Below are 19669 nucleotides of genomic sequence, written 5' to 3'. Positions count from 1 at the left end.
CTCTGCAGTGAATGGGTGCCGTCAGAATGAGAGTCCAAACTGCTTATAATAATGCTTATTCTATTAGTCCATCTTCTGTCGTCATCTCAAATCAAAATCCAATTATATATTTCTTTGTCTGTTTTGTTTGTAAACGGGACTTTATTTGTGCATATTTCTCTCCTGATTCAGATGAGACGACTTTTTAACTGGAAAAAGCAAAAAATGTGAAGTTAAGAGCGTAATAATTTTTTTGTCATTACAAACAAGCAGCTTTTCACTTCATAAGACGTTAATATTTGACGTTATTAGGCAAAGCACTTAGAAATGGATTCTCTCTCATGCTTTGTTTTTCTTCTTCCTCTGTGGTTTATTCATTGAGACTGCCTATATCTCACAGGATCTCTGTTTCCACATCTTTATTCCCCTGGACCATCTTTCACTCGCTGCTGACTTCTCCCCCAACGCTGGAGCCAAATCAATCAGCACTTACTGTCACAGATGCTGAAAACAATAGTATTTCCCAACTACCAGGGTTCCAACCCCTCCTGTGCACTTTAATGGCTTTTTCTAAGTTATTCATAATTAGCAAATATGGATTATTACAAATAATTTTATAGAGAAGACTGCACTTATATATATATATGAGCATAACTAGCAAAAATATGCTTCAGAATTTTGATAATTGCCATGACTTTTTCCAGCCTGAAAATCACAAATTCTAATATATTTTCATGTTTTAACAACCCTGTTCTAGGACTGAGACACAGGCTCCAGGTTTTGAATACTGGCTCCTTCAAATAGTTAATTAGCTGCTAAATTATTCAGTTAATTTAAATTAATCTAATGAGTTCCCTTGTTAGTGAATATTTCATAAGGTCTGTCAAAATATAAAAACTACAGTCCAATAAAATTGTGCCTCGATTAATTGGTCATCTGTACAAATGTCCATCAGTGAAAATGAGTGAACGTTACAATTAAATGCACTAATTCATAGTCAAGAAACATTGTTTTAAATAATGTATTTGCCACCCTGACTGGAACATGTGGATTAAAAATTGCTCATAATGTTGCTTAATACACTTGTGCTCCGATTCAAATAGACTGAACAATACAGTTCTCAAGCATTCAACAAGATAATAATTAAAATGCTAATATTTCAATATTTAATCTCCCCCACAAATAAGTGTCTCTAAAATCTCTTTTTAAAGATTTGTGATCTCATATTATGCATTTAGATGATGCAATAATGTCTGTTCCAGGGTGAATAATTACAACAGAACCATAATTTCTGCAGTTATTTACTCCCTTGGGAGTTCAGGGCTGCTGTTAGGTTCAGCATAACCTCATTCCCAATAGTAATTAGGCCTACATGTGCAATCCAGTCAATGCAACTTCAGTTTGCACGTATATGGACATGTACATGTTCTCATGTAAATTACTACAAATTGTTAATATCTCATACATGCTGTCATCTTACACCATTAGTTTTGTTTAATGCCTGTAGGATTCACATAAAGCAATGCAAGCCAATATACCAGCACAAAATGCTGTGCCAAGTATAATACCACTTTGGACCACACAGAGGCAGTGTATATCAACAAAACATTGGAACTAAAACCCAATGTGTTTTTCTTGCTTCATGCTTCATACTAAATCTTCAAGAGCCCCTGAACAGCTTTTGTGACTCACTAAATTTTACAGCAAACAACAGTGTAGAGCAGGGGTGTCCAAACTCTGTCCTGGAGGGCCGGTGTCCTGCAGAGTTTAGCTCCAACCCTAATTAAACACACCTGAAGCAGCTAATCAAGCTCTTACTAGGCACACTAGAAACTTCCATGCAGGTGTGTTGAGGCAAGTTGGAGCTAAACTCTGCAGGACACCGGCCCTCCAGGACCGAGTTTAGGCACCCCTGCTGTAGAGTAACCACTTTTGATACGGTTAGGCTCATCATTATTTCATCTCCCAAAAATAGAATTATGGAATTTACATTAGACGTAATTTCTTCAAGGGTAATATGTTGATTTAATATTTTAGGAATTTTGTTAAATGCTGCTGGGTTTGGTTTGAGAGCGGTGTTTGGATATCACAGCGGCATACTCTCTACCCGAGCGGTACATGGTGCGCTTCAGCTCAGGTGTAGAGAAATCCACATGAAACAGGCCGAAGCGCACACTGTAGCCATGATTCCACTCAAAGTTATCCAGCAGAGACCAGGCAAAATATCCCTTTACACTCACTCGATCTTGACTGATAGCTGCAAGACAAACACATCATTCAGATCATCCTCAGAACAGAGCTCCTATCAGGTTATATTATTTGAAATACTTCCATTAGTCTGGGTCTCAAAGCTACAATAGATACATTTTACAAATTTAAAACTACAGAAGTGATGAAGAAGTATACTTTAGCATACTAACTTATTACTGCAACAATATACTTTAAAAGAATGCACTAAAGTGTGAACAATGTAATGTTTTCAGACACATAACTATGTTAATTGCAATTAAATGAAAATGTCTTGTAGTTTAAATGTATATAATTACTTGAACTTAATAATGACCTTTATATGTAATTTCATAATTATTTATATTGCCTTTGAAATATGGTTAAAGTTGTACTGCTGAATAAACCTTAAAGTAATTTCTACTGAAATGTGTTTATCTTATATTTAAAGCTGCAGTCCATAACTTTTTTGGGTTAAAAATTATCCGAAATCAATATTTGAGCAAGAACATAACCAGCCAGTGTTCAAAACTATCGCCTTACTTGGCCTGATTCACAACGATTAGCTTATATAATAATAATGTTTTCTAATTTGAGTGGTACGGGTAGGTTTTCGCGGGAAATTCGAGCATGGCTCTGCGTCATTACGTCACGTCTGTAAACATAAAGAAGTTGTCCCGGCTACTGCACCTGAGGATCCTGCAGGTGGCAGATCATTTATAGCCTTTTCTCACAGCAGCTAGAATAATTAAATTGTGATCCAGAAAGTATTATGTGTTTATGAAACACATGTGAATTAAATTAAATTGTATTCCAGTTTTAAACGTGCTTCTGATTACAGATAGCCTGGGATTACACAAGATTTGTATTTTATAGAAAACCATTTCGAAGGGAGCATAGTTTGCTTTTGGGGTTAAAAACATTTATTAATATGAAATTCGAATGGCAAGACAATTAGATTAAACTGTACAGAAATTGAAATCTACACGTTAATACAAACTATACCCATAGTCACGCAATGCTGATGTTGTTAACATTAATAATTTAAGAATAAAGTATTACAATAATAATACTTTGCAGTTAGATGTGATATGATAACCGATCTTTAGATTTAATCACCATTGGTAGCGCGATTTATGGTAATGCTATTTTCCTCAGTTGGTCAGAACAAACATGGCAGACTTGTTACTTGTTCAGATAACAATATACGGTGAAAATTCTGATCTGGGTCATATATTCCAAGACATAGGCTAGAATCTGTGATTGCTAAGTGCTTGATTCACACCGGTGCGGTGACTGACAGCTACACATTCACCTCAAAACATTAGATGCATCCTCGCTGAAGCCGTGCCAGAGTACAGACCACATAATAAAGATTATTCTGCACCTGGCTGCAATACCAGGTTTTCAACAGAGATGGCGACAACGAGGCAAAACGTACGGACTGCAGCTTTAAAGTGCCCCTATTATGCATTTTTAAGGTTGCTAATATTGTTTTAGGAGTCTCCTAAAACATATTTACATGCATCCAAGGTCAAAAAAAAAAAAAAAAAAAAAAAAAAAAAAAAGTTTAGTTTTCTTAAAAAATAGCTTTAATTTTACCTCATTTCTAAATGATTCCTAAACGACTCGTGCGAAGCAGTTCGAAGAATCAGTCTCTCTAAACCCCTCCTTCCCGTGAGCCCTCTCTGCTGTGATTGGTCAGATGGTGCAGTCCTTCGTGATTGGTCTACAGTGTACAGCGCGAATAACAGCCCATGGGCGGACATTATGCAAATGTGTTACTTTGTGACGTACAGCCGTAACAGAATAAGATTTGAATTTCTGACGACTCGTTTAGGCGATTGCGAGCCGACTATTTTTTTTTTTGATAGACAATAACTTTATATATCGTGCACTTTCGGCTTCACAACTTTGCAGAAAGTTTATGTTCACATACTGCTACATGACACATTGCATGAAAGGTAATATTCGAAAAGGCATAATAGGGGCACTTTAAATATATCTGTAATATTGCAATGCTAAAGTTGCAATGGAGTACATTTAAAATATTTGAATTTAATATAAAATAAAACAAATTATAATCAACTACTTTACATGTCCCTTAGTATGTTAGTCAACATGTCATAAGTGTACTTGTTTAAAACACAACAAAAGATTATTAAAAAGGTATGAATGCTCTTTAAAGTAAACCTTTTCATTTCACATTAAAGTGCTCTTTAAAAGTGTTAAGAAAGTCACGAATGTGTTCTAATCTAATGTTTAACTCTTTAATGTTTAGTGTTTGATTTATTTAATGTGTACTCTATTTCTTATATTTTATGGATATTATATTATCTGCAAATATATATTTAAAAAAATACTTTCAAGATTTTAAGTACACTACAAGTTCACATTCAGTAGTTAAAAAAAACACACTTTTTTGCAAAGGTATTATAGTCTAACTGTATAAAATGACCTTGCACATTGCACAACTGCACATTGAGCAGTGTTAATATGACTACCTTTGCCCACTTCCTGCAGAGTGTCCTGATAAAACTGGCAACGGTCGGCATCTTCGATCTGAACCGGCCCCATCTGGGAAAAGCCATTTTCTGTTATATAAATGGGCAGACTGGTGTACGTGTCCTAAAGAAACAAGCAAATTTACATATTATGTATAATGAATATATACCCAATTAAATATAAAGTGTAGACACTTGTTCAAATAAATGCAAACACCTTTATATATTTTAGCAATTTCCGCAATCCATCAGGAACAACAGCCAACCAGTGCACCCCACATATGGGCCAGGATGGGTCAACAACACCCTCTGCCCCCTGATCCCCCACAAAACTGAGCTCGCTCTTCTTACTACCACCATTTAAATCTCTTACTTTCCTAGACGTATAATAGTTCAGTGCAAAGAAATCTGCCGTGCCCAGAGAAGAGGGCTCATCTTTTGAGAAACGTGGTAGCCTTGAGCCCTGCTTGCATCCCAGATCCAAGCTCCTAGACTCAATCCTGGCCCTCATGGACTCTGGGTAATCTCCTGTGCAAAACACAGGACAGGCAAACCAGCCCAGAGTGAAGTCCTTGTAGCGCTCAGTGGCTGCAGCATCTTTAGGACAGCCCGGGTCCAACGGCTCTGCCCAGTCACTGTTCAGAGCAAGAGATACTTGCCCTGCTTGTAAAGGCCTGAAATGAGTATTATAAGTATGCCAGGCTTTGGCGTGGGCGCGCAGCATGTTATGGCCCGCCAAGTAAACTGATATTCCTGGATCTTTGATTCCAGGGGCAAAGGTCCCGTCCTCGTGCCCCAGCTTGGCACAAACATAGGGCTCATTCAGTGTGATCCAGAGCTTCACTCTGTCCCCAAAGGTCTTAAAGCAAAACCTGGCATAACTTTCAAAGATGTCTGCAATCTCTGTCGAGCTCCATCCGCCAAGATCCTGTAAGGCCTGTGGTAAGTCCATGTGGTACAATGTGATCATGGGCGTCACACCACAAGCAATCAAGTCGTCGATCACTTTGTTATAATAGGCCACTCCTGAGGGTTACAAAAAAGCATAATACACACAGTTAAGAAATTTCATGGAAGTTGAAAACTTTTTTTTTTTTTTACATAAATCATTCCACATAATGTAAAAAGTCAACATTAAATGGTGACTGCATTTTTGCAAGTAATTTTGTTGTGCTTTAGTCATTTTTATTATTTTGTGTGTCTATATTATGCGTCTTTTATAAAAACTTTTTTTTTTTTTTAGTACATCAAGTTAAAATAAACAGCAATGTTGCAGCTAACTGAATAAACATTTTTTTTTTTTAGTTAACGTGCATTTTGTTGTAAGTAATGGAAATGTGTTTAGTTTTAGTTAATGATAATAACACTACTCTTTTGTGACGTTTATCGGAGTTCAGCGGCTTCACGAATGAGGAAAAATATACAGATCTTGATTTTGTCCATTGAAAATTGATTGGATTGTTATCATTTGCTAATTTCTGCCATTTCATTTTATTCCATAAAATAAGAATCATTCATTTTGATTTCATAGTAACTATAAACATTATAAAATGTGTAAAACAATTATTCTCAGTTGAATAAAAAATATATATATTTGCCCAACAAAACAAACACACAAGGGTTGATTCTTTACTCAAACTTGTTTGTGAATTCAGAACCTTTTAACTTCAATAAAAGCATTTTTACACAGTTTTCATAATTTCCTGTTCCTACTGGTGCAATTTAGATAGATAAATAATTAAATTTTAGTTCTTGTGACTTTTAGTGAAAAGTTATCTTTTCAAAGCATCATTTACAGTGTTTGTAAAGCTATTTAGCACTGAGAAAGAACAAAAGATTGGCTTTGGTGTTTGACTCCTCTGAACCTCACACTACGAGTGTAATTGTCCCCAGAGCACCTTTTGGATTGACATGATTTGTGGTTCCATCGGGAAGGAGCCGTGACCAGGATATGGACAGACGGTAATGGGTGAGTCCAAGCTGTTGGATACATTTCAGATCCTCTTCCCAGAGCTGATAGCTGTTACAGGCTACATCTCCAGTATGGTCTTCAAACACCCCTCCTTTGGCCGCATGGCAGAACGTGTCCCATACGCTGGGGCCTCTACCATCCACATCCCAGCCACCTGCAAGATGTTTAGGAAATTCATCTCAAAGTTTACACCTATATTATACAAAATATATACATTATACAAACAATAAAAAATAAATACTGTAGTGGTGCTGTGATAGTGCTATTACATAGCATGGTATTGTATATAATTACCATGGTGCATATCTAAATATATATATTGTTATAATGACATTAAAAACATTGTAGTGCAACACCATAGCACGCTTTGTAAAGATTGAACAACTTTAATGCCACCCTGCATTAGCAAATGAGTCGGATCAAATAATAAAGTGTGCTGTGTGGAATACTACAGTAAACATGAGCACTAGAGTAAACTTTACCTTCTGTTTGATAAGCAGCAGTCGCAGCTCCCCACGCAAAGTCGTGTGGAAACACGGTGACATCCAGTCCAGACATTTGAATGGACGATAATGAAGTGAAACTACACAATGTTATCGCGCTGTTAAAAGGGCTAAATACAATACTAGCTACCTACTAAAACCTGCACGGATCTTCTGCTTCCGTTTCGATCATACATAGCGCCGCTTTAATATCAGCGCTGGACGACGTAAGCACGCCCTGCTTCTGACGTCATTACGCACCTCCAGCCCGACACCCAACAAATCTTTTAAAAGTTCTATTTTGATTTTTAATACTTTTTTTTTCATAAAAGTACATTTCACACAGTACGTACGTATATTTAAAATATTGCAATGATAAAGTTGCAATTGAGTACATTTAAAATATTTAAATTTAATATCAAATAAGTTCAAATTATAATCAACTACTTTACATGTGCCTTAGTATGTTAGTCAACATGTCATAAGTGTACTTGTTTAAAACACAACAAAAGATTATTAAAAGGTATGAATGCTCTTTAAAGTAAAACTTAATTTCACATTACAAAGTGCTCTTTAAAAGTGTTAAGAAAGTCATGAATGTGTACTCTATCCTTTAAAGTTTAGTGGTTGATTTTTGTTCGTGTGTACTCTCTTTATTTCTTATGTTTTATGAATATTATATTATCTGCAAATATGTTTAAAAATACTTTCAAGATTTTAAGCACACTAAAAGTTCACATTGAGAATATTTAAAAAACACACTTTTTCTGTAACTGTATAAAATGCCCTTTGCACTCTGTATTTTATTGCACATTGAGCAGTGTTAATATGACAGTAGCCTACCTTTGCCAACTTCCTGCAGAGTGTCCTGATAAAACTGTATAATACACCCAATTAAATATAAAGTGTAGACACTTGTTCAAATAAATGCAAACACCTTTATATATTTGATCATTTTCCGCAATCCATCAGGAACAACAGCCAACCAGTGCACCCCACATATGGGCCAGGATGGGTCAACAACACCCTCTGCCCCCTGATCCCCCACAAAACTGAGCTCGCTCTTCTTACTACCACCATTTAAATCTCTTACTTTCCTAGACGTATAATAGTTCAGTGCAAAGAAATCTGCCGTGCCCAGAGAAGAGGGCTCATCTTTTGAGAAACGTGGTAGCCTTGAGCCCTGCTTGCATCCCAGATCCAAGCTCCTAGACTCAATCCTGGCCCTCATGGACTCTGGGTAATCTCCTGTGCAAAACACAGGACAGGCAAACCAGCCCAGAGTGAAGTCCTTGTAGCGCTCAGTGGCTGCAGCATCTTTAGGACAGCCCGGGTCCAACGGCTCTGCCCAGTCACTGTTCAGAGCAAGAGATACTTGCCCTGCTTGTAAAGGCCTGAAATGAGTATTATAAGTATGCCAGGCTTTGGCGTGGGCGCGTAGCATGTTATGGCCCGCCAAGTAAACTGATATTCCTGGATCTTTGATTCCAGGGGCAAAGGTCCCATCCTCGTGCCCCAGCTTGGCACAAACATAGGGCTCATTCAGTGTGACCCAGAGCTTCACTCTGTCCCCAAAGGTCTTAAAGCAAAACCTGGCATAACTTTCAAAGATGTCTGCAATCTCTGTCGAGCTCCATCCGCCAAGATCCTGTAAGGCCTGTGGTAAGTCCATGTGGTACAATGTGATCATGGGCGTCACACCACAAGCAATCAAGTCGTCGATCACTTTGTTATAATAGGCCACTCCTGAGGGTTACAAAAAAAGCATCATACACACAGTTAAGAAATTTCATGGAAGTTAAAAACATATATATATATATTTTTTTTACATAAACCATTCCTCAAAATGTAAAAAGTCAGCATGAAATGGAAACTGCGATTGCATTTTTTAAAACTAATTTTGTTGTGTGTTTTAGTCATTTTTATTATTATTTTTTATGTGTCTATATAATTTTTATTGATATAATTTAGTACGTACGGTGTTATTTAAGAATGAAATTAACAAATTTACAACATTTTTATATTTCCACTTGTGGTTTTCAACCTGTACAAGTTTTACCGCATCTCCAGTTTCAGACTAAAAAGCATGAATCTTACAAATGGAAATGAAAACTGAATAGCCAAAGGACAAAGACATTTGACCTGCATGCAGTGAAGCCCTCTTTACACACGGCTTCTAAATTGTCCCTGATCAAAATTACAATATATGAGAAAGATTGATGCTCCCATAGGAAACAGAAACATCTCCACTCAATTCAGTGTCACAAACACTGCACACAAGGCATTGTTCTCTTCAGGGTGTTCTGCTATGAGAGCCCATCTATAGGCTACCTTGTTTTTTGCCAGCCTGTCTGAACTTGTTTTTAGCGCAGCAGTGTAAAGAGAGCCTTTTGTGTGGGCCACAAAAACAAATGAGAACCTACACAATGACTCGAGATCCTTTAGTATTGTGTTGCATTTTGTTTTGCGGCCTTGTAAAGGAAAGCTATAAACACAAACAAACAAATTGCATAAATCGAGGACATGTTCCACAGATTTATTGAGTATCTTTTAACTGGAAGGATTTGGCAACAGCAGTGATATTTGTTTATTTTATTTATTTATTTTTATTGCAAAACTTGACATGAATATATTCCAACAAAGAGCAATCATAAAAATAAGAACAGAAAAACAACTCTTCTGTATTTGCGTGTGCTAAATTATGGTATTATCTATACATAGGCCTACAAGTACAAAAATAAAATGACATGCTTTTAGAAAAATTGTCATAATACATTAAAAAATGGCCCTTTTTATGTTATTTGTAAGTCTAAGAGACAATTCAACAAGAAAAGGGGGAAAGACAAGCCATTATTGATTATGAATGAAGAATTTTGCATTCGATATAAGAAAATTAACATATTCAGCAGATAAAAGCTTGGAATTTTCATAATAAAAAATAGCATATTTGAGGATGAAGGTGTGGATTACATGAGTAAACATATACTTTAAGTCAACCCATCATTTTTTGGTAACACCACAATCAAAAAACAAATGGGCAGCTGTTTCCTCAACAGACCCATTAAAGACTCATCAACATTAGAATAATTAGAAATAGACAAATTAATAAATATACATTTTATGAAGGATTTTATTATGAATCTCCTTAACCTTGTTGGATATGCAAAATTTATGCAAGCCTTTCTCCAATTGATATTTGATATAAAGGAACCCCAGTAGAACTTCCCTCTTGGAGTAATCTTTCTCTTAGGCCTATTTTGCGAATATGTCTGTTCTTGCATTTCCGTTCTAAGATATCGATACCACTGGTAAACAGTGGGCTACAGCAGTGATTGAAGGGATCGGTGTTGACTGGAGTTCAGACCCAGCCCGTGATGACGTCACAGGAGGAAGCGGAACATGGAGCCCGAGGCTCAGAACCGAACAGAGTCTGTACGCTCCGCGGCTGACCGACACGCGTCTCTCCGCTGACCGACTGCGAGGGTCGAGCTTCGGGGCTCTGGGTGTGTTTGGAAAAGCGCTTTTACCGTCGCGGTCCGTAGCAGCATTGAAGCCTGTGTGCAGCAGTCGCAAAGTGAAAAGCAACTTCACGCGTTCAGTTTCTCAAGAATGGTTTTAGTGTCGCGCACGCGGATACAACGCGTTTAATGAGCTCTTTTGAAGAACTACCGTTCTTCATCGCGTTCTTCTGGACGCCAATGAGATGAGCTCAGAAGAAAAGTTTTGTGATCAGATTTCTGAGTTTGGGATGGTTGCAGCTGTCTCTCGGTGGAGGAGCGAGATCTCCACTTTGACTGGAAACAAAGAAAATGTAGCGACTTAAAGTAGCGCTCCTTCGCGTAAAACAGTGGAAACTGCGGAAAATCAACCGGAAAGGGCTTGCTGAGCTGTAAAAATGAATCCTATGGAAAACAAAGGAGGATATTCGACCGTTTCTTTAAGGATTGCTTAATGTGGAGAGCACAAAACGATGATCAATCGATTTATCTAATGTTGCGTCGAGTCAATATTTTGACCATGACTTAAAAGGAGCGCTGACCTGCGTCTCTGCTTGATGGCTTTTGACGAATATTCGTCGTGTTTAGATATAAACAACACCAACGACAGGCTTCCTGGGCTATTTATATGCTAATCTAACCCCTCTTCTTGCCGTGTGAATATCAAGGAAGGCAGAAGTAATGTCGGTGGGAGCTACTTGCATCCTTTTACTGGGTTTAGTGCTGCTCTGGGGCTCTAGCTCTGCTGGATCGACGGAATGTAAATCATACGATGAACGCTCCAGAAGTGCGGGCAAAAGCTCTCCGTCTGGGGCCACACTGGACAGAAAGATGGTCTGCAGCAACATGGAGCTCCATCAGGTGCCTTCACTCGAATCATTTCCCAACAGAACAGTCTCACTGTAAGTCCACACTCCTTTACAGTACACTAACCCTTTTAACATAGTCATATATATCTTATCAGTGCCCTTTACCGGTCATCACAGGGGTCATTCCTGCCATTTGTTGCTTTCTGGAAAACTTCTGAAAGACAAAACCTAGTTTGTAAGCGAGTTTTTAGGTCATATATATCAAGCTAATTTACTTAAGTTGTGTTATTTGCACATATGTGACCCATGGACCACAAAACCAGTCATTTATACATCACATGAAAGCTGAAAAATAAGCTTTTCATGGATGCATGGTTTGTTAGGATCGGACAATATTTGGCTGAGATATAACTATTTGAAAATCTGGAATCTGAGGGTGCAGAAAAATCAGAAAATCGCCTTTAAAGTTGTCTAAATGAAGTCCATAGCGATGCATATAACTAATCAAATTAAGTTTTGATATTTACAGTAAGAAATTTACAAGAAATTTACATCTTCATGGAACATGATCTTTACTTAATAGCCTAATGATTTTTGGCATACAAGGAAAATCGATAATTTTGACCCATACAATGTATTTTTGGCTATTTCTACAAATATACCCCAGCGACTTCAGACTGGTTTTGTGCTCCAGGGTCACATATGTTGTTTATGCATATACAGTCAAACCAAGATTTATTCAGACACCTTCAACATTTCTCACATTATCATAGTTTAGAAAATGGTAATAAAATATGACAAGAACTCAAGGGTTAAACTTTGCCAGAACAAATTCATCTTGATAATGTCAGATAACTTTCATAGAAAGGTATGTAACAAAACATGGTCAGGTCAAAGTGTCAAATCAAAACTTTGGTCCCATTTTACTGGTTTTTGGGTATAATATGTCACAGTTTACTTTAATTAGCTATCCTCGCTTACTTAGGCTAAATGAACTATTGTGTCCTGCACCCACTAGTAAATAAATATCAAAAATTATATTTGGTGTCTGAATAATTGGTTTGACTGTATTATAAACCTAATTATAAAAGCAAGTAGATTTTTTTTTTATGAAGGACACAATGGTATTCATTATTTTTTGTAAATTAAACTATGATTTTTATTATTGAACTATATGATTAAAACATATATAACTGAGTGGATACAGTCAGTCAGGGTGGTCTTAACAATAACAGGGCATGACTAATTAGCAGTGAACACACAACATTTTAACATTTTGGGTCACTTATTTGTCATATTAACACTAACACGGCTTTTTATGATGTTGCTGGACTAGATAACAATATTAAAATGCATGCAGTTCCTAATCCTGCTCCTGTGGTTAGTGTAAATGCAAATTAGAAATCTAATAACTACAATCTGTTGAAATTTAACATTATAAATGCCATAACCTATTGTTGGGCACTTAAAAAAAATTGTCAAAAAAAATCTTTGTGTATTTACAGTTTTGCTACTCTAGCATCGTTTTTTGGTCACATTGAAGTGTGTCCACACTGCTAACATGTTGAAATGGATGCTGAAACTGACAAAACGAGCCATTGATGAAGCACAAATTAAACGTCACTGTTTCGTTCAATGGTTTTAGCCCTCCGAAACAATTTCTGCTGAAACTGATATTCGTTTTAGGAACCTTAGACTGTTTCTCAGCGTTACACTATGGAGAAGCTTTGTGAGCTGGTCCTGTTGAATGAGAATGGTAATTAAAATTCAGCAGAGTCAAGTTCTCAAGCCCTGTACTGGAAGAATCAGCCAAACTTAAACTTCATTCATGGTGTCTCAGTTGCTTGGGTTGGCACATGAATGAATGACACACTTATCGAATAGGGATTGTTTCAAAGCAGCTTTACAGTATTAAACAGGGAAGCAACAGAATCAGTGATAGCAACTCCATCAAATATAAGACAAATCAAATTCAGCTGTAAAGCAGCTTTGGAAAGACACTAGTGTAATTTTTCATTTCTAGTTAAGTTCAGTGACTCTGTAAAGTTGAGCGATAAGCAGCTGAACTTAAGACATGCAGGACTTCTCCAATCATTTGCAAGCTCACGTCTTAAAATCCTATCAACACCCGATGCATTGAATAAAAAGTCATCCTCCTACATTTTTTCTGGTTCAGTAATCCTTAATACATAGATGTACATCACAATATGGCAAAATGCTGTACCGCTTCTTAAATATATCTTGTAAATGGCTCTGGGAAAGTTACTAAATCTCCACCCAACTGTGACATTGTCTCTTAGTACTTGGGATCAGTTTATAGCAATTTCTGTTGTAAATGGATCTTGTGTGTAATGTGTGTGCAGCTGTCTTTTTATGCGAGCCAGTCGTAGAGCTTGTTTCTCTTAGGTAAGTGTTGAAAGCGGCACCTGGAGTGATCTTTCCTCCCCATATATAGCACACCTGGTGACTGCAGCGTGAGATTTCAGAAAAGCATTGAAATATGCCTTAATAGTTTTTTTCATTACCTTAGACTTTCTCACAAAGTTGAGACAACTCAACTTAAAATGCAAGTTGACAGCAATAGCAAACACAACATCCACGGGTCAAGTAACAAAGAAATAAAACCGTTAAATATTTTTTTGACAATAAAATACTTTCTTCCATTGCTTAACAGAGAGAACAATAAACCATTCATAGGTTGATTACACACTTCACCTTTAATGGAATTATTTGCGTCTTATGAGACTCATAAATGATCTGTCTTCAGTTTGTTTTGGCTGTTTATCCATTTTTGCCCTATTGCAGAGCATATTTCCAAATATTATATTGGCTGTTTTAATGTAGTCCAAGTTTTTGATTTGTTTAGAAAGAATTTGGACCGCTTTAGAATTTATGTAAACCGTTTTGTGCTCTCTTTGCTCTCCATTAGCATTATTTGTTTGGTCACTACATACTTGCAGAAAGTCAAGATAAGACTGTATCTACACCATCTGTCTCCAGCAAGAGACCTGTAGGTGCCTATAGCCAGACACTCATTTGAATGCTAATTGATTGAATGTCCTGTTCCAGACAAGTGGTCATCACCCCAATCACTAAATGTGAGCCTGTACAACAGGTCTATTCCTCATTCTTGCCCACCAGACACATAAAAACATGTCTTATTGGTAGATGATATATATTCATGATATATTCACAGTAATTCTGCTGGCTATATAAAGTATAGCAACTAGGGGTGGAACGGTTCAACTTTTTCACGATTTGTCCATTCAAACACAATACTTCAGAGAGAGCTTCATAGCCAGCTCTTGTCCTCTGGCTCTTAAATGTTTAAACTGGCAAAGGTTACATGAGTTTAGTTTAAACACAAGATATCAGCGTGTGTTGTTCAGGTTTCACCTATCAGCACCCTGGTGATGACGGAATAAATGCTCATAATCCAGCATACGGCACTCACATTGAACGAGTGAATGGTTTGTCCACTTTTTTTTTTATTTTCTCATCGCTGTTGTTGTAATGTACTTGGAAGCCAGAATGCGCATCCATTAACAGAAACATACATTAGCCGAACCCTGTTTGTTTTATGTGTTTAACCATATTACAGATGCGTTGTCAGATTTAAGTTGAACACGTGCTGAACCGTGTGTGGAGAACCGTGCGGTTCGTTTTTTTTTTTTCCACGAACCGTGCCACCCCTAATAGCAACATTCTGGATAGTGTAATTATTTTAATGTGATTTTATTTGGCCTTTAAGAAAAATGTCTATACAGAAGTGTGGAGTTTTTCATGTGCTAAAATGATAACATGTTGTTTAATATTGCTGTTTATTATTGTGTTTGTGCATAGAAATGAAAATTATATATTCTTAATTTAGTGAAAAATAAGGAAGTATTTTACTTTACGGAAAATACATATCAACATATATTTGAATATCAAGTAACTTGAGCTTTTTGGAGTTGGTAAGATATTTTTATATTTTTGAAAGTCTCTTCAGCTCACCAAGGCTGCATTTGTTTGCCAAAAATACAGAAGAAAAAAGGATCGGTAATATTACCGTTTAAGTTTTCAACTTTAACATGTATTTTAAAATGTAATTTATTCCAGCGATGGCAAAGCTGAACTTTACGCAACCATTACCTAGCAGCCAAGTTTTCAGTGTCACATGAACCTTCAGAAATCAATATGCTAATTTGGTGCTTTCGTATTAACCTGTGATACGTTTTTTTCAGGATTATTTGATAAATAGAAAGTTCAAAAGAACAGCATTTATTTGAAAAATAAATAAATAAATTACAAAAATTATTTGATCTTCTGCTTATTTTGTACGTTTGCCCACTGACAAAGAAATGATCAGTCTATAATTTTAATGGTAGGTTTATTTTAACAGTGAGAGACAGAATAACAACAACAAAAAAATCCAGAAAAACACATCTCAAAAAAGTTATAAATTGATTTGCATTTTAATGCGTGAACTAACATGAAGCAACAACATAATGTTTAATTGACTTGCATTGTTCTTGCTTTTATTAAATAAATTATCATTTGATGATTATTAAATGTCAAATTACATTCAGAAGGCAACTCGTTTAGTGTGTTATATCAGTGCTCAGTAAAATCTTGTAGAAGCTGTTAAACTTGTACTCAGGGTAATTCTCCTGGGCTCATACTGTAATCATGAGGGAGGGGAATGGCTTCCAGCTGGAAGATCACTGCACTCATGAATATCACACTCAAATTGATCTTGACAGATCAGAGTCACAAGGCAGCGTCTGCATGTTTATCAATACAAACTTCAGATTTTTCTTCCATCTTTTGACAAGGAATAGGCTTGGAAAGCTGCAATTAAAGTCACCCAGATTGAAAAATGCAAAGAAAAAACAAGTAATTGCAGACAGATGAGAATGTAATATGAGGGAACCATGACATATAGTATGTGATCTATACGACTTCAGTTAAACCGAGCATGAATGAACTCTTTCTATAGTATTGTCTACACGTTATTCCGTTGCATAAAGTTCAAGCTTTAAATTAGTTTGTTTTAGCTGTGTATCCATTTTTTGGCCTATTGCAGAGCATATCTCCAAATATTAGACTGGCTGTTTTAATATAAACCAAGATTTTGATTTGTTTAGGATGCATAAATCGTCATTGCTGTTTATTAAAACATATATTTATAAGTGAAACGGGACTAAATAAACAAATTAATAAAAATAAAGTGTGAGACTTTTTTTTTAATCATTAAGTGCATGTTAGATTGTGAAAAGTGACTGATCAATATCAGAAATTGTAGTGAAGGACACATCTGGCTCCTATTGGTTGAAACCTAAGTGGCCTTGATGACATCAGCCAAAAAGGAAAGTCGTTTTAGAGGAGGAGCAAGTGAATGCAATTCGATGACATTTTTAATTAATTTGTGAATAACACACTGAATCATGCACAATAAGTCCAGGAATGTGTATTAAGTAAACGGTATCAGGTTTGACTTCTTGTTGACTTTTACATCGTGTGAATGCGTCCTCTCAGTGCTGTGAGACACTTGATATACCTCTTCCTTAATGCGCTGCACATCTGGAGCTTGGAGAGGATAGGAACTGTTTGTGTTCTTAAAGCCAGAAAAATTTGTAATCTGTCTCCGTAGGCCAAGCTTGTAATAAAGTCACCCCTCAGCACCCCATAATAATAACAGTCTGGGATCTGTGGATAAGGGGTTATGAGTGTGAGCGACCGCATCCGGTACCACTGTCCCTAAAACAGCCAACCACAAACAGTTGTGGTGTTTCCTCTGGAATGAACATCACTGTTTACTGCTGAATTACACATAATGGAGGAGACATGCGGAAAATATTTCCACCATGTTTTGGCTTCGGAAAGCAAAAACAAAGCAGTGTACTCTATTTATAAAGTTAGCTGGTTTTCTTTTGACTATCTCAGACAAACTAACTTCTAAAGTTGGTAACAATTTACAATAAGTTCTCATTTGTTAACATTAGTTATTGCATCAACTAACAACGAGCAATATATTGTTACCAGGGTTAATATTAAATAAAGTTAATAAAAATAAAATACACGTGCTGTCAAACGATTAATCGATTAATCGCATCCTAAAGTTTTTGTTTACATAATGTGTATACTGTGCATATTTATTATGTATATATAAATACAGACATGCATGTACTGTATATAGTTAAGAAAAATAAGTTGTTTATATATTAAATAAAATATAAGAATATGAATATATATATAAATGCATAAACGTGTAAATATTTTCAAAATATAAACTGTGTGTGTGTATTTATATATACATAATAAATATACAAAGTATACACACATATATTATGTAAACAAAAACTTTTAGTTTGGATGTGATTATCACGATTAATCGTTTGACAGCACTAATATATATATTAGTGCTGTCAAAATTAGCGCGTTAACGCAGGCGATTAATTTTTTTAGTTTAACGCTTTAAAATGATTGAAAGCCGTTAACACAGGGGCGGAGCCTAGGGTTGGCCACCCCACTCATAACTGCTGTTTCTGTCTGTTTTTTCTTGACAAGAAGTGCAGTCGCAGAACGTCTTTACGATTTCATGAATCGTCACTTCAGCGGCAGGCGCGAGTCAAACGAGTGCGGAAACCGATGCGCACTGTAGCCTGTCAATGCATATCAAAGCTCGAAATAAACTACGAGCATGCAATGTCACGGTCACTTAAGGCAGGAAGTTACCAAATAGGCGATTAAAGCTGCATGCATGTATAATATGGTGTATAGCCTATGAGTCACATGAGTCTGGAGCATCCCAGCACTGTCTCCCTCATCTTACTCACCCGATTCCACTCGTCAGCTCATTGACTGAAAAGGGTCCGAACTGAAATGGGTCAGAAAAGGTGATGAGAGTTGAGCGAAAATACGATGCGTGTCAGATCCGCGTCATGTTCAGCAGCGGCATCTCTTAAAGAAATAGCAGCCAAAAACAACCTAATAACCAGCTGCTGTGATGTCTGTTCATCAAGAACAATAGAAAAAATAGGAAACCAATAACTTTTATATAGCTGGAAGTATTTATCTGGATTTAGTTCAAATAACTTTATTCAATTTCTGTATATTTCTGCTGAGGGACACAGGTAGCCTAGTTAAATATAACATTTATTATAATGGGTTTATGTGAAGATAGTTCACTTAAATTAGAAGTTATTTTTAAAGTCTAATACATGTTAAAATTGATATCTCTTCATTTTAATGTAATGTTTAATGGCTATAGTCAATGGTTAAATATTACGGGATTTTTTTTTTTTCTAGGGAAATCAGTATTAGGCCTACTTGGTATCAGTGTTTATCATATATTAATAAATGCTGAGATTAACAGGAGCTAAGATTAATGAATGATGTAGAAGTTTTGTTCATCATTAGTTAACATTAATTAATGTAGATAACTAATGTTAACAAATTACAGCTTAATTGGTAACCTAGTGCTACAAAAGTTAGTAAAATTAGGTAACATTAGTTTAGGGACCAATTCTCACTATTAACCAATTGCTTATTAGCATACTAGCATATTGGCTGTTTATTAAAGCACACATGAATGCCTTATTCTGCATGCCCATATTTTAGATCCCCCCTAAACTTAACAAGTATCTTACTAACTATTAATAAGCAGCAAATTATGAGTTTGGGGCAAAAGTCATAGTCAATAGTGAGAATTGGACCCCAAACTAATGTGTGACCTGAAATTAGAGACTTTTGTTTCATTTTACAGTATTTTCATGTTTCAAAAAATTAGAACCAAGTTAAATGCAGTGCATTATTTATCCATTGCAAGTGTTTTCTTGTATGTGACTTGTAAGCTGGCAAAGGCTGTGTTTAGAGCTGTAACAGTTTATAGCAAAACAGATTTTCTGCTGTTTGCCGGAGCAGCCACTAAAGCGCCGCTCCACTGATAGTCATGTCAGCCAGTTGGCCGTCATCTGTGTGGAAAATTGAAGCAAGGCGACATCCGATTTGTTTCAGACCTGTTCTGTTGGACTGAATCAGAAGTGATAAATTAGGATACACGGGTTGAATCAATCTATGTACTTTCTGCCATAATTTTTATTTTTTTTTGTCATTTAGCAGACATTTTCATCCAAACCTAATTTAAAGAACACTTACTACAAGTACTGTCCAGTTTCCGTTAGGCCACGATAGTGATGCAGTCCGTAAAACCTTT

At 36.3% G+C, this 19669-nt stretch overlaps 3 protein-coding genes across 5 annotated transcripts in view; 1 reads left to right on the top strand and 2 right to left on the bottom strand.

Moving 5' to 3' along the window:
* Nucleotides 1–982: 982 nt before the first annotated feature.
* LOC306879655 (cytosolic beta-glucosidase-like) lies at nucleotides 983–7392 on the bottom strand. Of its 3 annotated transcripts, none has more exons than XR_013785027.1 (6): nucleotides 7164–7392; nucleotides 6608–6835; nucleotides 4927–5735; nucleotides 4710–4833; nucleotides 1890–2236; nucleotides 994–1737 (listed from the first exon to the last, which is right to left on the bottom strand). XR_013785027.1 is itself a non-coding variant. In XM_079432796.1 (5 exons), the coding sequence occupies exons 1-5, from the start codon at nucleotides 7237–7239 to the stop codon at nucleotides 2025–2027; spliced, it is 1449 nt and encodes a 482-aa protein (XP_079288922.1). In that variant the 5' UTR covers nucleotides 7240–7392; the 3' UTR covers nucleotides 983–2024. The 3 variants fall into 3 exon arrangements, 1 of the variants encoding a protein (XP_079288922.1); XR_013785028.1 differs by having other exon boundaries at nucleotides 994–1716; nucleotides 1919–2236; XM_079432796.1 differs by having other exon boundaries at nucleotides 983–2236.
* A 690-nt stretch (nucleotides 7393–8082) lies between these two features.
* On the bottom strand, nucleotides 8083–10842 carry LOC306881659 (cytosolic beta-glucosidase-like; the record flags this gene model as incomplete). The annotated part of the gene is made up of 4 exons (XM_079435846.1): nucleotides 8083–8909; nucleotides 9495–9550; nucleotides 10528–10717; nucleotides 10833–10842. The coding sequence occupies 4 exons, from the start codon at nucleotides 10840–10842 to the stop codon at nucleotides 8083–8085; spliced, it is 1083 nt and encodes a 360-aa protein (XP_079291972.1).
* adgra3 (adhesion G protein-coupled receptor A3) overlaps nucleotides 10545–19669 on the top strand; it is a 45240-nt gene continuing 36115 nt past the window's right edge. Inside the window, exon 1 of the mRNA XM_079433842.1 lies at nucleotides 10545–11562. Within this exon, the coding sequence (XP_079289968.1) occupies nucleotides 11342–11562 (221 nt within the window). The 5' untranslated portion in view covers nucleotides 10545–11341. The remainder of the gene's footprint in view (nucleotides 11563–19669) is intronic.

Source organism: Barbus barbus, assembly GCF_936440315.1.
Source record: "Barbus barbus genome assembly, chromosome: 2".
In the NCBI taxonomy this organism is placed as follows: domain Eukaryota; kingdom Metazoa; phylum Chordata; class Actinopteri; order Cypriniformes; family Cyprinidae; genus Barbus; species Barbus barbus.
This window is presented reverse-complemented; position numbering and strand designations above follow the sequence as displayed.

Coding starts and splice junctions, on each gene's coding strand:
- LOC306879655 (XM_079432796.1), bottom strand. CDS start 7,239: ATGTCTGGACTGGATGTCACCGTGTTTCCACACGACTTTGCGTGGGGA. Junction 6,836..7,163: donor TGCTGCTTATCAAACAGAAG/GTAAAGTTTACT, acceptor AACATCTTGCAG/GTGGCTGGGATGTGGATGGT. Junction 5,736..6,607: donor AAATCATGTCAATCCAAAAG/GTGCTCTGGGGA, acceptor TGTAACCCTCAG/GAGTGGCCTATTATAACAAA.